The 20,416-nt window shown below is 42.5% G+C and overlaps 1 protein-coding gene across 1 annotated transcript in view; it reads right to left on the bottom strand.

The window, feature by feature from the left end:
• The window catches only part of trioa (trio Rho guanine nucleotide exchange factor a), a 77,862-nt gene that overhangs the window by 15,613 nt on the left and 41,833 nt on the right, over window positions 1-20,416 (bottom strand). The window contains 10 exon segments of the mRNA XM_083785071.1: window positions 336-431; window positions 4,244-4,414; window positions 7,425-7,621; window positions 10,331-10,438; window positions 12,505-12,598; window positions 12,600-12,665; window positions 12,667-12,703; window positions 12,705-12,751; window positions 13,524-13,623; window positions 18,409-18,551. Coding sequence (XP_083641197.1) covers window positions 336-431; window positions 4,244-4,414; window positions 7,425-7,621; window positions 10,331-10,438; window positions 12,505-12,598; window positions 12,600-12,665; window positions 12,667-12,703; window positions 12,705-12,751; window positions 13,524-13,623; window positions 18,409-18,551 — 1,059 coding nt within the window.

The following is a 20,416-nucleotide window of genomic DNA, read 5'->3' as shown; positions in this document are numbered from 1 at the left end:
TGCATATGACCTACAGAGAATGTGTGTGCGTGTGTGTGTGTGTGTGTGTGTGTGAGTGTGTGTGTGTGTGAACACACATTTCAGGAGAGGCATACCGTGATAATTATTTAAAAAAAAAGCTTTACTTGCACAAGCCAAAAAACATAACAGGCTTTACTCGCACGAGCCACTTTATGTCTTGGCATTATGGCGATCTTCGATCATCAAGGGATCCAAATGCCTGGCTCAGGGCATTTCTACAAGACACAGGCCGCAAAAAACAATCAAACCAAATTGTGCACCGAGGGGGACATACTGTACAAATGGCCCCGCCGTAACAACCTAAATGTGTTTACCATCTTGCTCTTCACCAGCTCCTCAATGGCGCTCACCAGCTCAGCCGCACTGGGCGTCTCGGAACTGGAAGGACGGACGGAAAGACGCGAGGACGTCTGGGTGGTAAACGCAGGAAAGCGAAGGAGAGAGGAAGACGTATTAGAAATGAAGAGTCTCACGCAAGCAAGCATGCAACCTACACCAGATGTATATTGTGTTTAACCACTTCAACCCTGGTGGTTCTATTTTAGGCCATCTAAACTAAAATCTAAACTTATTTAGAAAATGTTCCGATCTTCAAGCTCACAAAGCTTGCACACATTTTCGATAAATATTTTAAAATTGTCCTTTTTTTTATATTGGGTTTAAAGTGGTTAAGACAATCTTTGACAGGCGATATCCTGCGTGACGTAGTTATGGTCAACGCTGAACAACTTTATTTAATGATAAGCCATTTAAACCAATCCATAACTAATGATCCATAACTATTCACAAAGTGAACTTCTTTATCAATGTGAGCACATCGATGGCCTATGACACGCTATTTATCATTACAATCCAGACTTCAAGGAGTTCTGAACCTGAAACTGATGGAATTATAGCCCAATGGTATTAATATTACTAACATTGTTGGATAATATCTTGTTCTTTGTGGAAATATTCAGTCGTAAATGTGATATGTATTTGCTATTCAGAAAAATAGTTTAGTTGTTTAATAGTAGTCAAAGTGAATTTTGATTGTAACCTACTGGGTTAGAATGTGTGTGTGTGGAAAGCTTAAACGTCCAATGGCATTACTAACAAAGATGTTACAGATTTTGTACCATTCTGTAGTGACGTTTTAACCTGAAAAAGAGACTCCAAGAGTTTCTTGCCAATGACAAATCGATGCTAGACAATAAGTCTTCAAAGGAAAGTCGATAGGAGTGTGGGTTAACCCATTTTGACCTGAGATTCTAAAAATGTCTTCTACATCCTGACAGTTTTCTGAAAAAGCTATGTTTCTATGTCAGTCGTTCTTCGATTTTTCAAAAATAGCAGACCTACAAGCTCGTAGCACGCCACTCGGTGGCGCGCTATGAGCTTGTAGATCTGCTATTTTTCAATAGCTAAAGCACAACATAATGCTAACACCAAAAGGGGTTCCCGCCCAAAATGGGTTTAAATGGAATATAGAATTATGTCAGTGGAAAAAGACAAAAACATGAAGTGGAAAAGTGAAGGAAAAAAATGGTTCAAAGTCAGAGAGAGTTCCAAAGTAAGCAATGAAGTTTAAATGAAACGTTTCATTTACTATATATATATTTTTTTTTGTTCCAGTGAAGGATGGATGGACCTTTGGAAAGAGAATGTAAAAACAGAGATAGTGAAAGAGGTATATTTCAGGAGGCTCTCACCCTTGCTGTGCTGCGCTTCAAGACTTTCCCCCAACTACTGTAGGTTTTCTGGGTGAGGCTGTCTGTATGTGCCCTTCTGGCCCTCGCCAGCGTTAAGATGCCAATTACTCGCATGGGTAATGAAGTTTAAACGCACAGAGGGTGGGTGGGGGGGACGGGGGGTGAGGACGGGTGAGGGGCGGGTGGTGAAGGGAGGGGGGGGGGGGTGTGTTGGGAAACGTAGGGATGAAGAGGGACGGGGCTCATTGAGTGAGTCATCATCTCATCTGGGGCGGGGGGGGGGGGGGTGGTAGGGGGGGAGGGGGGGTGACGTGACTCCACCTCTGTAATTAATTTGACCATGCGGGGGCCGTTCGTTAACCCATAGGGTTTAATATCCAAACATCTGGCTGTCGATCAATGTCTATGTTCATCCAAACCCTTCCATAAACTGGTGAAGAGAAAGCAGTGGACATGTGCCGACCTCCCGCAGGGGTACAGAATACTGTGCTGTTTAAAACTACAGCAAGCAATGGGATGATAATCTCAACAGTAACTGGGAAGGAGACCAAAGCAGCCTCTTGGATCAGAGTCTATAGGAATGAACCAAAACCACCGTGTTTCAATACATGTTGGACGGCTCATTGGTTCAGAGTTGGCTGCCAAAATACATACTCTCTTTCACAGCAGCTTCCCGTGACGTGACGCAACACACGTGACTGTCCTTTTAAAGGTTGTGTTGAAGGAACCAATGCAAAAAAAAATAACTGAAAAAAAATGGAGGCAGGACATTCTGTATTCAAGATGTTTAAAAAAGAGATAACTTTTTTTCCCTTTTTTCTTTTTGTTTATGTGTGGCAAAGAAAAGGTTAATTCAGGGGATTAAAAGCTTAGAAGATAGAAAAAGGAAAAAGTTAGAAAAAAAGCTACAGTGAGCTTATAGGAAGAGTTCTACATCTGAAGCCTTTGATCAAATTTCATGGAATCCAAACGCAAATTAAAAAAAAGGCATTTGAAATCAGCAACTAAAGCTGAAAAGTGCTGCTGAGAACGGGGGGAAAGAAGGAGAGAGCTTGAAGAATCGACTGCGGGAGAAGACAGAAGGGGGAGAATGGGGAACTTCAGATGGAAAGGTATGGAAACTGAGACAAAGCAAAGACAGGACATAAATCAAGGTAATGCTACAACATGGCAAACAGCAAACGATACGACCAGGAAACAAAAACAAAGAGAAACAGAAATTAGTGTCAGAGGTGTTTCTGTCTTTAGGGGCAAAGACAACCAGACCTAGGACCACCTGAAGCTAATTCGTTCCCCATCAGAGCAAACTCCTGAGTGTTCAATTAATTAAATTAATTAAACACTCATGATTTTGCCGAGGAGAACCAGGATACAAAAGTCCATGGGCACGGTACGATGCAATCTGCTATGCATAACATGGAACTGCAAGTCACTCAAAAACAGAGTCAAACACATCAGTTTTTGGCAAAAGCGAAAGAATAAGGCTGAAATGAGCAGAAATGTAATCTATAGAACAGTTAGTTGGGAAACATAAAAAAACATAACTGCAAAAGCAACTGAACTGCAGAAGGATTGATGTTATCTGCATATGCATATCATTGCAGAGCAATATGCATATGCACATACATTTTAAGGTTTTACTTGGAAGGTCTATTCCACCTGAACCGGCATTTCTTCTCCTGCTAACAAATCACAACTGAATAAGATATTCAACCACAGTATCTGTGTAATTTATCCTACCCAAACCCATTGCCAAATCACGGTTAATCTTGTGGCCAGCTTAGTGTTACTTATCTGAGCGCACATACCATAATTCACATGGCAGCCATTTTGCTTGTATGTCATACTACAGAGGGGTGGGAAACCCAAGGGCTATTCACAGGTTCAAAATGACCGAACCGTGAAATTCATTCCAACATTATTGGTTCCAAGATACTACAGAACAGACCGGGTTCATTGTCAAAGAGGAAACCAGGTAAACATAGAATTATAAATTGCTATTAAAAATGCTATCTAGTACCAGTAGATGACCAGTGATAATTGAAAGGGACCCCTTTTCAAAACAAATGTTCATACTACAGCATAACAGTTACATCCGCTCTGATTATAATAAGAGTATAACACAACAACATGGAACCGATGTTCTGTACAGGACTCGGCTATTATCTCGAGCCTTCAGGTTCGGGGTGGTCCCCGTCAAGACCTCTACCGTGAGGTTGAGGGTGGCTGCCGTGTGAATAACTCACCCCACCTTTCTGCCTTTCTGCTCCTCATTTGTCTGTCATTCTGACTTTTGTCCAATTTATGCACCCCCAAAAATAGGCAATCTTTAAGCTCACAGCGCATTGCATCCGCAACGACATGTGAGCTCATAGATTGGGCCATTTTCGGTGTGAGACACCACCAAGACGACAAAGTATGAATCAGTCTCATTTGTCCGTCGGTCTCCAGCCGCTTCCCTTCTCATGTCTTCCTCCGTGCCTATAGCCTGTACGACGCTGACCCGACGGTCCCGTTTGCCCCTGCCTCACCTTGTCATCCTGGGAGTCAGGCTGTAGAAGGCTGTGCTGCTGGATAGCCATGGGCGGAGGCAGTGGCACGGAGTCGGCGCCTTCCTCGCCCTCCTCCTCACCACAGCTCTGCATGCCCGACGAGCTGGATTTGGACAAGGTGCCACTCGACAGCCCCTCGTTACGGACCCTCTGCAACGAGACAGAGGAGATGGGAGGTCAGTTGCGGTAGTGTGCAGAGACAATGCTGTGTGTGTGTGTTTAAGTCACAGAGAGAAAGTCCTTCCGAATCCACAGAGGGGTACCATTACTGAGGTGTACCATTAAGCGCTCCATGGATTCGTCTATACAATTTCCAAAAAAAATTACGTATTTGAGACTAGTGTTTTACTGTTTTTACTAAGAGGGACTTGCCTGCATGCTTTTTTGATCAAAACAAGCTTTATTCAGGCTCATTTTGTTAATTGTTTGGCGACAGCTTTTTGTGGACGTCCTTGGATTAAAGCTAAATAAAATCACGACTGAAAAATGTCGCTATACAGCTAATCAGTTGAAGACATTGCAGATTGAGGCATTCACGATTGCGGTTATGAAATATCTGAGATAATTTAAGGTTTTCTGGAAGTCTAAAAAAATGGAAGACTGAAATTGGCTATCTACAAGCTGTGACGTCTTGTGGTGTTGGGTGAAATCACCACTGAGCTGTAAAGTTTGCTTTGTTTCGACATGCGTCATGCTTGTGGTTAGGTTTGGGGGTTTGGGGTTAGGGTTATAGTAGTGTCCGAGTCCGAACATACAGTGCATGTTCACCCCATGGGCTCACCCGTGGCTTTGTGTGGCGCCACTCAAAGTGGACTACTGGGCCGGGCTCCTGTGTTCTGCTGTAACCCACCTCCTCCACGGCCTCGTCCTGTTTGACTGGCTGTGTTCTGCTTAGGGATGGGTCCGATTAATCGATTAATCGATTATCGTTGATAGGACCCGAAATCGATTATGAAAATTAATAATCGATAATTGTTTTTTTCCATTTTTTCCATTTTTTTTTTTAAATGAAAATCTGTTGGAAAGGCAATATTGTCATCCAAACAGGACAGGGCTATAGGCCTACCAAAGTGTGCCTGGGATATGTCTGTGTAGCTGCATGACTGAGAGGAGTGTGAGTGGAGATTGCAGGTGGGGCGAAATACTTTCGCGGCGGAGACGTAAGTCCCGACCTATTATTTTCCGTTGTTGGCTATATTCGAGTACGTCATGGCGTAAATATCAATTCGTCCCGTCGGTTCAACAATTCGCCCCAGCGCTTTATCTTCGTCGTGGCGATGTCTGATTGCGTCGCCGTTCGCAACGTATTTCATAATAGGTCTTGGCTGTTTGATAAGAATTCGCCACGACTTAATAATAATTCGTCGCAGCGTTAAGAATCCGTTGTGGCGTGAGGACTCGTCGCGGCATAGAACGGGACTCGTCGCGGCTATATCTACCCGTTTGCGACGTAATAGGTTGACTTTGGTATATTTGCGGTGGTATTGCCTTTTTTCCGCGCATCGTGCCCGGGGCCCGGCACGTGCGCCTCGCCGGTCCGGTTCCGTGGAGGGATGGCCCGACCCTCGTCCGTGAACCCCTGGGGGGGTGGGGGGGTCCCTTGGGGGATCACGGAGGTCCGCATAGCGACGAGAGTGCAGTGAGTGTGTGTGTGTGTGTGTGTGTGTGTGTGTGTGTGTGTGTGAGCGTCTGAGCGCTTGTGCTCCTATCCGTGTGCCTCCCCCCCCCCCACCCCATGTGGACCCTTGGAGGGGGGGGGGGGGGGTGTCCCCTTTGCACTTGCTGCGTATAGCCTCATACTGAAAAAAATACTATTTTACGCACAGCGCAAGGCAATGTGATTACGATTACGATTCCAATGATCATTTGCCGTCTGATTGATATGCAACGAACGTAGGCTATTGGTTATATAAACGGCAGATCGGAGAGCGCGGTTCTGCGCAGCCCCGTGCGCCTTGTGGATCAGAGCGCACGGGGGTTAATGATAATACTATATTATATAGGCCTAATAGGTATATGACAGACAGACAGCCAGCCAGTCTGTCTGTCAGTTAGCCAGTCAGCTATATATAGCAAGTCAGCCAGCCAAATAAAATGTGTGTGTGTGTGTGTGTGTGTGAGAGAGACCTATAAACTCTCGTCCTCTCTCTCTCCTAATTATTGTGCAGCGCAGCTGTACACACACACACACACACACACACACACACACACACACACACACACACACACACACACACACACACACACACACACACACACACACACACACACACACACACACACACACACACACACACACACACACACACATTTTATTTGGCTGGCTGACTGGCTATATATAGCTGACTGGCTAACTGACAGACAGACTGGCTGGCTGTCTGTCTGTCATATACCTATTAGGCCTATATAATATAGTATTATCATTAACCCCCGTGCGCTCTCCGATCTGCCGTTTATATAACCAATAGCCTACGTTCGTTGCATATCAATCAGACGGCAAATGATCATTGGAATTATGGCAAGCTATGACTTCTGCAGGAGGGGGGGGGGATATAGACCCGCTGCGGCCCAGCGATAATCAACCGCTGTCCGCTGCGATGCGTGAGCTTGTAGATCAGATGCCGGCCGACAGACAGACAGACAGACAGTCAATGCGCTATACGAGCGCGGTGAGCTTTGATGATCGGCTAAATGAATATAGCCGTGTATATAAATTAAATTCCTTGTAGGTTATCTATTGTGTTGGCCATGGATTTCGCTGTCTCTCGGAGATTGATTCCAATCAAGATACAGGTTTGGAGGATTTAGCAAGTGTTGGGAATTTACCTAATCAGGCCTAGGCGGTGGTTGCTATGGTGATCAATTGGATCAACAGTGGTCCAGGGACCACCAGTGGTCCTCATTTAAAAGATGGAGTTAGTAACCAAATGGACCCTTATTAACTCTCAAGAGTTACAATTATTGTTAATCAACTACATCAGGGGTTCCCAAACTTTTTTGACTTAGGTACCCCTTGGGGGGAAGATTTTTTTTATTTGTAGGGTTCATTAAACCCCCCCCCCCCCCCAAACGATTAATCGATTAATCGTTAATATTGAATTATACAAATCGATTTTCATTTTGGACACATTTACACATCCCTAGTTCTGCTATAACCCACCTCCTCCACGGTCTCGTCCTGGGGCGTGGCGGCGCTGTCGTCCGAGTCCTTCTGGGAGCCCAGCGTCACGGCGTCGCCGCTCTTCCTCACGTCGCGGCTCTTCTTGTGCTTGTGAGCCAGCTTCTTCACGTGGCCGTCCGCCTTGCCGCTGCTGAGCCGCCGCACCGGACTGGTCAGCCACTTGCGTAAGGTGTTGCCTATTATGGTAACGAGACGAGGAGAAAACACAAAACAGCCACCTTTGTTAGTACTAAACTCTGAGTCGTCCACTGGGTTTTGCCTTCTAAAACCTTTTAATTTCAAGGACTCCGAGTTTGATGAGCATTAGGACACAGACCTCCATTTGATACTAGGGCATTCACTTCTAGTAATTTTTACTAGTTGACTAGTTGCCTAGTTTACTAGTCGACTAGTTGTTTAACTACCTATTATGTAAAAGATATACTGTATATATATTTAAAAAAAAATCGTATCAACTAGTCAAGTAGTACCAACAAGGTTGACTAGTGGATTTACTAGTGGACTAGTTGCTTAATGCCCTATCTGATACCATTTACCATCTCTGGGAATCCCAAATTACACTGTAAAATCCTAACTCTGAGAGTGCAAACAATTTAACTAAATGGACCTGTAAGGGTACGCTCTCTGATCTATTAAAAAAAAGAAAGGTTATAATTTTGACTGCTGGATAAGAATATTGAACATGTAAGACATGCATTGTCTTACATTAGTTGCAGGCAGCCTTAACCCATTTTGGGCGGGAACCCCTTTTGGTGTTTTAAACATTATGTTATAATTTAGCTATTGAAAAAATCGTTAAAATGTGGCGCAAATCATTGAATATATTTCAGAGCGAACATTTTTAACTAAAATATTTGCTTTTGGGGGTCCCTGGAACTACATATTTTGAGATGGGGGTCCCTGGCCCAATAGAGATAATTCTGGGGGTCCTTGACAGTGGTTGAGCACCACTGACATAGAAACATGGGTTTTTCAGAAAATGTTTAGGATTTAGAAGCCTTTTTTTTAATCGACCTCAGTCCAAAATGGCTTAAGGGAACACAGGGCTATAGTTAGTTAGTTACTTTGTTGACACAAATATATAAAACATTGGGTCCAAACAATAATAAAAAAAAACATGAATCAAAAACTTAAAAAAGGTACAATACATTAAAATATACAGAATCCCTTTACAACAGGAGCTTTCTATTGCTCCACAAGTGACAGGCAGGCATGTAGCATACTGTATGCAAAGTTTCTCTGTTAGTGCCCACAAAGGGCGCTTTCACACCCAAAGTTCGCTTAGAAGGTCCGGATCAAGGACCAAGGACCAAATATTTGCATTTAGATTTTGGTCCGTTTGGTGTTCACACTGGACTTTGTAAAGCGTACCAAATATGTAAACAAATGACACGTGGACATGTTAAGCGAACCAAATAGTGAGGGGGAAAAGAACATGAGGGGAAATCACTGTCTACAATTTTTGGGGCAACCTTCAGTCACACAGAGAGAGAAGAGAACAGCAACATGACAGGCAGCAACAACTTGCTATTGCATTCATTCTTATTCATTATTTTATTAGCCAAATAAGAGCAACAGATGAACAGAGGAGCAGGTGTTTGAACAATAATGTGCTTGCTGCTGAATGCTGATGCATAAATTCACGGAGACGTATAGCCTACAACAAGGTATCCCCGATAAAAAGGACTTTTCTTCCATGTGTGCACCTTCACCCATGTTATTTCTGCGCATCAAATCGGCGCCGCGGCGGGCATTTCCATGTCATTTTATGGTTTGGTCAGTTGGTTATTGAGCTTCAAGTCAGAACAGCTCCGCTGCAGCTAATTGAGTTGACCTAGTTTTACGTCTTTTGCTATAGTGATGTAATCAATTAATCATTTGGGACCACCTGTGTATAGCTTATTTAACATTGGCTTTTTCTCGATACCTGCGGCCTGCGCGACATGGATGATTTTAAATATTTCTCTGTCTCTGCGTCTCTCCCATATAAATATATGGGTCTCTCCCCCAGTCCCCTCATGTGCGTGCGCGCCCACGCGCCCACACACACACACACACACACACACACACACACACACACACACACAAAAAGGAGGGGACACGAGTTGAAAGAGAAACTCGCATGAAGACTCATGCATCGCAGATTCGCATGCTGTGTCATAATTTTGCGTGGCGGCGGCCGTCGCATGCTTAAAATAAACAGATCTACAAGCTTACATCGTGTGCCATACGCACACCATACCACACCATTCCATGTCGATAACTTGTACATTTTGCGCATGTGAACCTCGTATGCTGCGCTGCGCCTCGACATATACTGTATGCGTCTACTATTAAAATCAGACTGTCAGCTGTCATATGATCCCCGTAAAAAAATACATGCTTTTATAACTATAATTATTAATGCAGCCTCACAACTGCCGACGCCCGACGGCTATTTTGCCTATCGTCCTGTATTTGGTCCTCTATAAAGTCCGAATGCATTCACACCAGTAACGAAGCGCACCGTGGTTCGTTTGGAAGCGAACCGAGTTCGGCCTTTTTTAGCGGACCATGGTTCGTTTCTTTGATCCGCACCAGAGTTCGTATGCACGTTCACACCAACCGAACCAAAGGGGTAAGCGGACCATGGTTCGTTTTAAACGAACCAAACATGTCCGGTGTGAAAGCGCCCAAAGAGTGAGCTCAAATCAATACCCTCATGTCCATATTTCACTCTGATATCTTGTGTGAGGGGACAAACCAGTATGTGCTGTTCGTTTTGTATACCAGTCTCACAATGGCAAAACCGCTGTTCAGGTGGTATGCGGCTCCATCTTCCCATTTCCACACCAGTCTATGAGCGGACAACCGAAACCGTGTAAAGGCATACAGAGTGCACCCACCTGGTCGTTTGGGTCCAGGCGAGGTGTGTGATCCCATGCCGTGGCCAGGCTGCAGCGTGGCCGAAGACCCCGGCAGGATGGAGTCATTACTGCACACCGACAGCGTGTCTGGCAGAGAGACGACGACATTTAGAGAGCAGGAAAGATGGAGGTCACTTTACAATACAAGTTCAAAGTTCCAGGTTGTCATTTACAATTACAATTGAGGCATTTAGCAGATGCTCTTAATCCAGAGCGATTTACATTAGGCAAGAACAAAAAAGCATGGCAATACATCACATACATAAAAAGTAGTATTCATGAAACATGCGTAAGCTAAGAACGTAACAGTGGAATGTCTATGTAATGAAACTATACATACTATACTACACTACCGCTATACATATATACTAAGTGCTATGACTACATCAGTGTTGGGCGCGTTACTTTAAAAAAGTAATTAGTTATAGTTACTAGTTACTTCTCCAAAAAAGTAACTGAGTTAGTAACTGAATTACTCTATTGTAAAAGTAACTAGTTACTAGGAAAAGTAACTAGGAAAAGTAACTATTTGCGTAAAAAAGTTGTAATATGTCTAAGAATTTGGATAGATTTTTCACAAGGGTGCATAGAGTAGAACAGCATAGACAGGTACTTACAAGTTACAACTTACACATAAGAACATAATAACCTTTTGCCATGAGGGAGAAATAAACTTCAACTTCAATATATGTATTGCACTTCAATATAATATTTATTGAACCTCAACAGTAAACCAGGTGTTATTGCCTACACCAGTGGCTCTCAAACTTTTTGGACCTCAAAAGTCCAACAACTTCAGACAAGACAACTGGTAGACAATACTGTCTAATTAAAGACACAAATTGGCTCAGAACTTAAGACAACTGGTCAGTGGTCAGTCACACACACACACGAGAGGCCCTCCCCTGCATATCTCTCTCTCTCTCTCTCTCTCTCTCTCTCTCTCTCTCTCTCTCTCTCTCTCTCTCTCTCTCTCTCTCTCTCTTCTCTCTCTCTCTCTCTCTCTCTCTCTCTCTCTCTCTCTCTCTCTCTCTCTCTCTCTCTCTCTCTCTCTCTCTCTCTCTCTTCTCTCTCTCTCTCTCTCTCTCTCTCTCTCCTCTCTCTCTCTCTCTCTCTCTCTCCTCTCTCTCCTCTCTCTCTCTCTCTCTCTCCTCTCTCTCTCTCTCTCTCTCTCTCTCTCTCTCTAGCACGCATGCAGTCAGGCTGTCAACATTAGCTTTAGCATTAGCATGGTCTGTGTAGCATCAAGCTTTCACAACTGACTGCTATGTTTGTTTTATTCTAACCGTGTGTGAATCCCAACACACACCGGCTCCGTCCGACGCGGCGCATTGCCGTGCGGCGCCGCCTGGAAAATAGAACTGATTCTATCGGCCCGTTACTGAAAAAAATAACGACGTTAGGTAGCGCCGTTTGTTTAAAACACCGTTATACCCAACACTGGACTACATACAATGCAATTCTAGTTCTGTCTACATTACATGCTATAAGTCTGTATAAAATGCCATCCAAGTCTACAAAAGTGCTATCTAAGGGGCATGTTTTGAAACTTTTCACCTATAATTGCACAACCAAAATAGGGATCGAATCGATTGTTTTCTAAAAGTAAGTATAGTAAGTAAAGTAAAGTAAGTAAGTATAAATATTTTCAATAATTGATTACATTTATTGATTGACAGCTCCGCTCTTCCCTTCGTAACCCAGCTACCTTTATACAGTCCTTTATCTAATACGAGAGTTCTCTGAGGTAACGGAGAACCTCTCTTAACAAAACGGATTCATTCTATTAACTGTTGCACCACCCCATATGCCATACTCGAGATATCATACACACTTTGGAATCCCACCACATCTGGTTTGATGCGTTATATTTTCTTTTGTGTGTTTGATGTTGTTGTATTGTTTATTTCCCCTTTTTGTGCAGGCTCTGTGCTTTTATTTCTTTATTGCACAGCTGCTCCCTTTGCCAACTTATAGTCTTTTGTATTGTTCTTAATTAACTTTTAATCTTCTTAATCAATCTTAATTAATCTTAATCTTCCGTGCAGGAAAGGATTCCAAATAAGCCACCTGGCTTCTTCCTTTCCTTGCATTGTATATTTGTTCTTTGATATGTATTGTATCTACAAGTCACCCAGTGATCCCGTCTATACCTTTATGGTTGAAGATGCCCTCCATCTCCATAGATGAGCGAGAGTGGGCGATGCAGAGCATGGCGCAGGGCACCAGGCCCTCGTGGGCCGGCGTAGCGGTCCGTGGTGCGGACCAGGCACCAGTCGGGCTTGTCGTGGCAGCGCTCCAGAACCTCCACCGTCTTGGCCGCGGCGCACCGTCAGCTCGTTGCTGTTGCCACGCCATGAAGTCATGGATGACCACCGTCAGCTCACAGCCGCCTGACAGCTGAGAGAGAGAGAGAGAGAGAGAGAGAGAGAGAAGGAGAGAGAGAGAGAGAGAGAGAGAGAGATGAGAGAGAGAGAGAAATTAATCAGCCTGCTGTGGGGGAATGGTAAGGACTTGACTGTTAACCCATTGCGATAGTTCTCTCAAACTTTTTAGTGCCAAGAACCCCAAATTGAAATATGTTGGTGTTAAAGAATTCAAAGTGATTCAGCATTTTTCAAAAAGGTTAAAAGAAAATAGCGTGACGCACTGAGCACTGTATCTGCTATTTTTATGAAATTGTATGTTGCTATACAGTATATGTAGCTACAATCTAAAATGACTAAAAGGCTGGATGGGGAGATAAATATATAAACATTTTGAGGGACTTGCCATCATTAGTATATATATTTGCATAATGTACTGTATAAATACTAAACATTACAATTTTCTTCTCGTGTAGTTTCAAGACAGACATCCGTTAAAAATAAAAATAAAGTAAGGTACATTAAAATTCAATAGCAAAACATTGGCTAATAAATGTAGCAGATGTGTTGTAATAATAATAATAATAATAATACATTTTATTTATAACACACTTTACATTTGAAACAATTCTCAAAGTGCTACAAGCAGAAATATTTAAAAATAAAAGAATAAAAAGAATAAAAACATTCTGTGGACACCTAAGCAGCTAAAAGGTTAAAAGAAGCACACGGGGCATGTTACCTGTAGCTAGTTTGCAGTATAGAGTATACATACGCTCTCACCCTGGTGAGGTGTGTGTTCTCACCTTGTCACTGTCCAGTGTGTTCTGTGAGGTGCGGGAGGCCAGGGAGATGGTGTCTGGCTGACTGCTGCCATCACCCTGACTGTCCAGATCCTCTCCATCCCTGCAGGAATAGGGAACACACACACAGTGTGTTAATGTTGTGAGTGAGCACAGTGTGTGTGTGTGTGTGTGTGTGTGTGTGTGTGTGTGTGTGTGTGTGTGTGTGGTGTGTGCCAGTATGCAAGTGTATGTGTTAATGTGTGTGCTTGATAGTGGCTGCCAGTGCACGTGTAATAGAATAGAAAAGCTTTATCGATCCCTGATGGTAAAATGGATACCTAAGTTGCTCTCATCAAGTAAAACAAACATACTTACATGCTATCGGGAGGAAACCTCATAACTCTATTTGAGGTTTTTGATTTTCTTTTTTGCATAAATCAGTGATATTGAACACTCTTTACGTCTAACTAACAACTAACAACTAGCACCACCTCTCCCCCTCTCATGGAAGTAATTGACAATATATAAAGTTACAACACCAACTTTGATGAGGCCATATTGCTTTGTTTTAAAAAGGTTTTCTTAATTTAATGAAAAATGAACAACACAGCAGAGATTATTATAAAAGAAATGTACTTCACCCATTCTTGAGATAAGGGACTAAACTTTTTTCAAACTAGATTTTTTTTTTTTAAGATACATTCAAATCAAATAGATGTATTTGTAGACACAGGTCTCAGCTACCAATCTTGAGAAGGAACAGGTTTTTCGCATAACATTTCTTTCTAAAATGGGACATTTATGCACTTAATACCTGATTCATGTCAACTCCGTCAGACACACTAAAATCCCTTTTAATTGAATTTGATAATTTCAACAATAATATAAAGTCCTCAGTTATCTTATAATGGCTTTCAGTAATCAAGTTAAGTAATACAATTATTTTAATATTGTTTTGTTCCAATATCACACTATAGAAATATCCAATTTCTCAAATCCGTCATTTCAACCTTTATTTTCAATATTATAACATGAAAACCATGTAAAAAAAAAAAATCATCATTACGTATCATTTCAGTTGGTGTTTCAATACATAAGCACAAAAGATTTAACATCGAATTTTCTATTTCTTTGGAAATTAACAAAAACATCACGGGACGAACGTCTGACGGAGTTGACGAACATCTAACGGAGTTGACAAGTTTAACTGATTTAGGTTCTAGACTACCTAGGATCTTGATTCTGGTGACTAATCCCACATTTTCAAGGATGAGGAATACAGTGGTACTATTTAGATTTGCCCTGTGACCATTTTTCAAAATGGCCGCCACCTGCTGTTATTTTACAATAACTCAAGTTCTACACCACCTAGGATCTTGATTCTGGTGACTAATCATACATTTTCAAGGATGTGGGATACATTGGTACTATTTAGATTTGTCCTGTGACCATGGTAGAAATATTTCAAAATGGCCGCCAACTTTCTGTTATTTCCCAATAACTCAAGTTCTACACCACCTAGGATCTTGATTCTGGTGACTAATCATACATTTTCAAGGATGAGGAATACAGTTGTACTATTTAGATTTATCCTGTGACCATGGTAGACATTTTCAAAAATGGTGGACCTGCTATTATTTTACCAATTTACCAATATTATCAGAATAATGTCAAATCTGTGAATACATTTCTTACCAAGAATGTTCTTCACCAATGTGTTTGTAAAGTTGTCTACTAACATATCCCACATTAGTTGCTATTGAAACACCCTAGGGGCATTTTTGACAGCTGCTGAAAGTTGGGTACCATCAACAACCAATATAAGGCTAAATGTTCTAAATTGCTTAAATTGTGGCATGTCAAACTAGGGGCTTTTCATGATTCTGAATCCATCCCAAGCATTAGGTTTGCACAAAAAACACTACGTTGGCTAAAAACGGCCATAGCCATCATCACAGATGTGATGAGGTCAGCACATTTGGGTGGCTATGGCCAAACTAGGGGGTCTATGGCCAAACTAGGGGTCAAACTCTTTGGGCTAAATTCGGTGAGGTGAGCAGTGAACAGTGAGCAAAAGACTGAAGACAGAAGATCTGGCTTCAGGACTATCAGGCAGGATGTGCAGACACTGAAGGCATCAGTGTCTTTCTCTGTGTCCCCAGCATGTCAACCAAAGCAATGTTACCAAAACAAAGGAGCCTTCACCTCAAGTCACCTGGGGCTGGGTGAGCAATCATATCCTGTATCTAGCCTCACAACTAAATACAGACACTTGGCCAGACTGCCGTTTGAAAGGGTCAAACCCCTCATCCTGATTGGGGAAGACCACCCCACCTAATCACACCAACAGAACAAGTGAGGTTGGGGCCTCCAGGTGGGCCAGCAGCCATCTGCACAAGACTGGGCTGGACCCTGCAGGAAAGCAATCTCCAGCCAAGACAATGTAAGTTGACTATAACAGAGCCCCAGAACACAGAGCTCATGAGAAGGATGGAGAAACACTGGCAGGAGGCCACCAAGATACAACGCCCCAGAGACCCAGAGTGTGCCACCGCTGGCAGTAAGGAGATCAACTGCTGCAGCAACGATGTCATGAAAGGCAAGTCTCCACCAAAAAAACCCTGAACCTAATCGGGGTGACAAGAGACCAAAGTTTCTCTCCCAGTTCCCTGCAGTGGCCAGTGAAGTAAAACTGTGCATCTGTACCTGAAAGGGACAAGTCAAAGGCCAGAAAGCCCACCTCCTTTTAATGTCCTGTCAGTAGCAACTCAACCTGCACCTGAAGTAATCCCTGACCCCTCCCAGAGAAAGTTCATCCTTGAAAATGTAATGATTAGTCGCCAGAATCAAGATCCTTGGTGGTCTAAAACTTGAGTTATTGATAAAATAACAGCAGGTTGGTGGTCATTTTGAAAAACAATGGCTGCCATGGTCACAGGACAAATGTAAATAGTACCACTGTATTCCTCATCTTTTAAAATGTATATGATTAGTCGCCAAAATCAAGATCCTAGGTGGTCTAAAACTTGAGTTATTGTAAAATAAGAGCAGGTGGCGGCCATTTTGAAAAACAATGGCTGCCATGGTCACAGGACAAATCTAAATAGTACCAATGTACCCCACATCCTTGAAAATGTATGATTAGTCACCAGAATCAAGATCCTAGGTGGTGTAGAACTTGAGTTATTGTAAAATAACAGCAGGTGGCGGCCATTTTGAAAGATGGCTGCCATGGTCACAGGGAAAATCTAAATTGTACCACTGCATCCTTCATCCTTGAAAATGTAGTCTTAGTCACGAGAATCAAGATCCTAGGTGGTGTAGAACTTGAGTTATTGGAAAATAACATCAGGTGGCGGACATTTTGTAAAATGGCTGCCATGGTTACCACGAGACAAATCTGTGATGGCCCTATAGCCAAAAATGTTCCTTAAGGCATGCTCTAACTGTGTGCCAAATTAGAATACTTCCCATTATTCAAAAACTATAATTTTATTGTTTTAGGAACACTTTTGTCAACTCCGTCAGATACATGTCAACTCCGTCAGACACAAAACCTGACGGAGTTGACGTCTGACGGAGTTGACAAAATTGCATTTGTTTTCATCTTAACCCTCTGTAGTACAATGTAGCCATTTAGTTTTTTTCTTCAGTTGTTAGCTAAACCTAACCCTAAACTAAAATACTAAACATTATTTTGGAATTCTTAACAAAGATCATAATAATGTCCTGACGGAGTTGACATGTAAAAGCTGTGACCACATTGATATCAACATTGTTTGTTTAAAATATCAAACAATGGTATGCTTGTCAGACCAGGTGCTCCACTGTTGCAACAAATATAAACAGGACTTGGAAAAGGAGTCTTCAGGCTAAATCGGTCGACAATATTTTCTGATTTATTTAAGACTTTTTAAAAACCTGACGGAGTTGACGGAGACGTGGGACACACATTTGATATGAGATATTTATAGGAAAATATAAATTTAAATGAACTGTGTATATTGTTTGCTATGTTGTTGACAATCTACTTTCATTTAGTATGTATATTTATGCTATTGTGACAGTATTAGACACTTTTTTGGCTGTTTGAAATTGTGACCACTTGCTGGGGACAGGCTAAATACAGGCATTTTTGGGTACAGAGCCTGCTTTTAACTAATTCAGATGGAATATGAAAATAATTATAATGAAATTAATGTCATAAGAATACACAACTGTATTACATATAACTTTGCAAGTGCTTTTATTTTTATGAATTAATTTATTTTTAACATAAATAAGGCTCTTATGTGTGGGACATGTTTTTTCCACTTTTGTCCCTCATCTCAAGAATGAGTGACTTAACAATAAAGATTATTCTATATACCTGTATTGCGTCTCAAATTGATTAATGCCCACTAGGCATTAAAATGTTTAATGGCGCCAGCAGTAATAATCGAGTAACCTGAAGCTCATTAAATAGCCCAATATCTCCCCTGGCAGGGGGGGGGGGGGGGGATTGTCTTATAGCAGTGGGTCCCAAACAGTGGGCCGGGTAGCGGACACATTGTTATGGGTCCCCTTAGTTTTTGTTTCATACATTGTTTTTTAATTATTTCAAAACATTTTCAAAAAACATTCCCAACTTCCCAGTGAAAATAGCTGATTTACAAGCTCACAACGTGGCGCTTCACGCTGTGTTGTGAGCTTATAGATCGGCTATTTTAACTAGTTTAGGTCCTGGGGCGAATATCTCATTTCTGTTTTGGGTCACGTGATACATATTTTGCGAACCATCGGTCTATAGAATGGCCAGTAGATGATTGAGACTTCACAGAGTGGAACCTCAGCTGTACTGTATATATAGACTTCACAGAGTGGAACCTCAGCTGTACTGTACAGTGTACAGTATATATACGCGTACCTGCGGCCCTTGTGGTGCTTGGCGGTGGTGGCCTTGGGAATGTGAATGGGCTCCTTCAGGGCTCCTCTCAGGTGGATGGTCCTCTCCTGGATCACCTCCCGGATGTGCTTGATCCAGTCCTGTTTGTTCTCGATGCTCGACGCCTGCCATTGGCCAACGAGTGAGTGGGACGGGGGGGTTCAAGGGGTCAAAGGTTAGATCGGCCTCTGAAAGTGACCTTGCTTTTGAACTTTTAAAATGTTTGTCAGTGTTTTTTGTCAGAAGTCTGGAGTCACTTCACCTCCGCTCCTCCTCCTACCTCGACCCGAACTCTCACCGGTGACAAGTCGATCTGTGTTAAGCATTAATTGTACTGCTTCCACCTATCCAGTCTTTAGCGTAATGATGGACTTTGTTAGAAATGATGGGTTATGTAGCTACTCATAAGTCCAAATAATGTAACCATCTTTATCCGTTGCTTCCGCGCTCTGTGAGCGAGGAGCCGGAAGCAGCGACTCCATTCACATGGTCAAACCACTCTTAAAATCCAACTTTTGTAGCAAAAAAGATAAACAAGTCCGGGCCCGAACTTCAATATAATTTTAACACCGAATTCAGGCACACTGTAGGAGGTGAGGGGACATGAAGATCATCCAGACTGCTGTGTAGGGGATAAATTAAGTACTCACCATGGCTCCATGTTTGCATCCCTGACTTAGCTTTGGTTAAAATATAGAATAGAGAATTTCACTGGATTGGTCTTTTTGAAAAGTTTACATATTATTCTTTACAAGGTGACGAAATGGTTTGACATGGCAGACGTGACAACACCAAGGGTCCCCCAATGACAGTTTGGTCAAGTCAAAAATGTGCAGTACATTGTAATGGATGAGCTATATGCGTGTGTGTATACAGTATGAACATATACTGTTAGTAATAAGACAGAATCCATTTACAATGCACACAGCACGTCATTACTTGTTATTAGTGGTTAGTTTGGTAAACCAAATGTACATGTATACTGTAGTTAGTTGTGGCTAATGATCTGATATTAAGATATGATAGGATTTGGCCATTTGGCAACATGCTTTTTCCATTGGCTGACAGCCTGACAGTAGCTGGTTTTACACAGAAAAACCCCCATGAACCAAATGTAAGGTTGGAATGGGGATTTAAATCGTGTACAGTACATTAATTCTAACGATGATGACACCACATGAATACAATAAAACTTTTCTTCAGCTTGTGGAAGACTCGTCAAACAATTACGGGGTGGATTTTGTTAGTGGTAGGTGTGGGGTTTTGGTAGCTTGGAATGACGAGTAACGAGTTCCTCCTTGTGAGTGGATTCGACGTGATCAGTCTGGCAATGCCAGGCTAGGGATTTTGGGGGGCACCGAGTGGTTAACCCATTTTGAGCGGGAACCCCTTTTGGTGGTTACATACATTATGTTATAATTCAGCTATTGAAAAATAGCAGATCTACAACTCGGTGGCGCGCTATGAACTTGTAGGTCTGCTATTTTAGAAAAATCATTAAAATGTGCCTCAAATCTTTCAGAAAATTGTCATGATTTAGAAAACATTTTTTAGAAAATTGCGACGTCAGGCCTGAATGGGTTGAAGTGGATGGATCAGCAGCAGTGTTGGTGGATGCATTTTAGCCCACAGAAAGGGATCAGAGATACAAACATATCCACAGCAAACAGCAGTCAACCTCTGTGTTAACACACAGAGCACAGCTGAAGCACACCAGGTGACAGACAGAGGGCAGTAGAGAAAGACAGCTGCGGCCGGTCGGTGATGACCAGAACAGACAGACGGACAGAAACGAGAGAGATGTAAGAGATGGACGCAGATAAGAGGGCAGCGGAGGAAAGACAGAGTGGGTGGAGGAAGCAATGGATACGGAAAGCTTAACCACAGACTGGAAGCTGTGGCTTCATGCGCTCGAAACAAGAGGCCAAGCACGAGCGTTTGAGGACAGCGAGAGAAGTGAACAGGAACAGGAATAGCTAATGGAACTAAA

Source organism: Protomyctophum parallelum (assembly GCF_964188405.1).
Source record: "Protomyctophum parallelum genome assembly, chromosome: 1".
Lineage (NCBI taxonomy): Eukaryota > Metazoa > Chordata > Actinopteri > Myctophiformes > Myctophidae > Protomyctophum > Protomyctophum parallelum.
The sequence above is the reverse complement of the archived record's forward strand: the minus strand, read 5'-3'. Positions and strand labels throughout refer to the sequence as shown.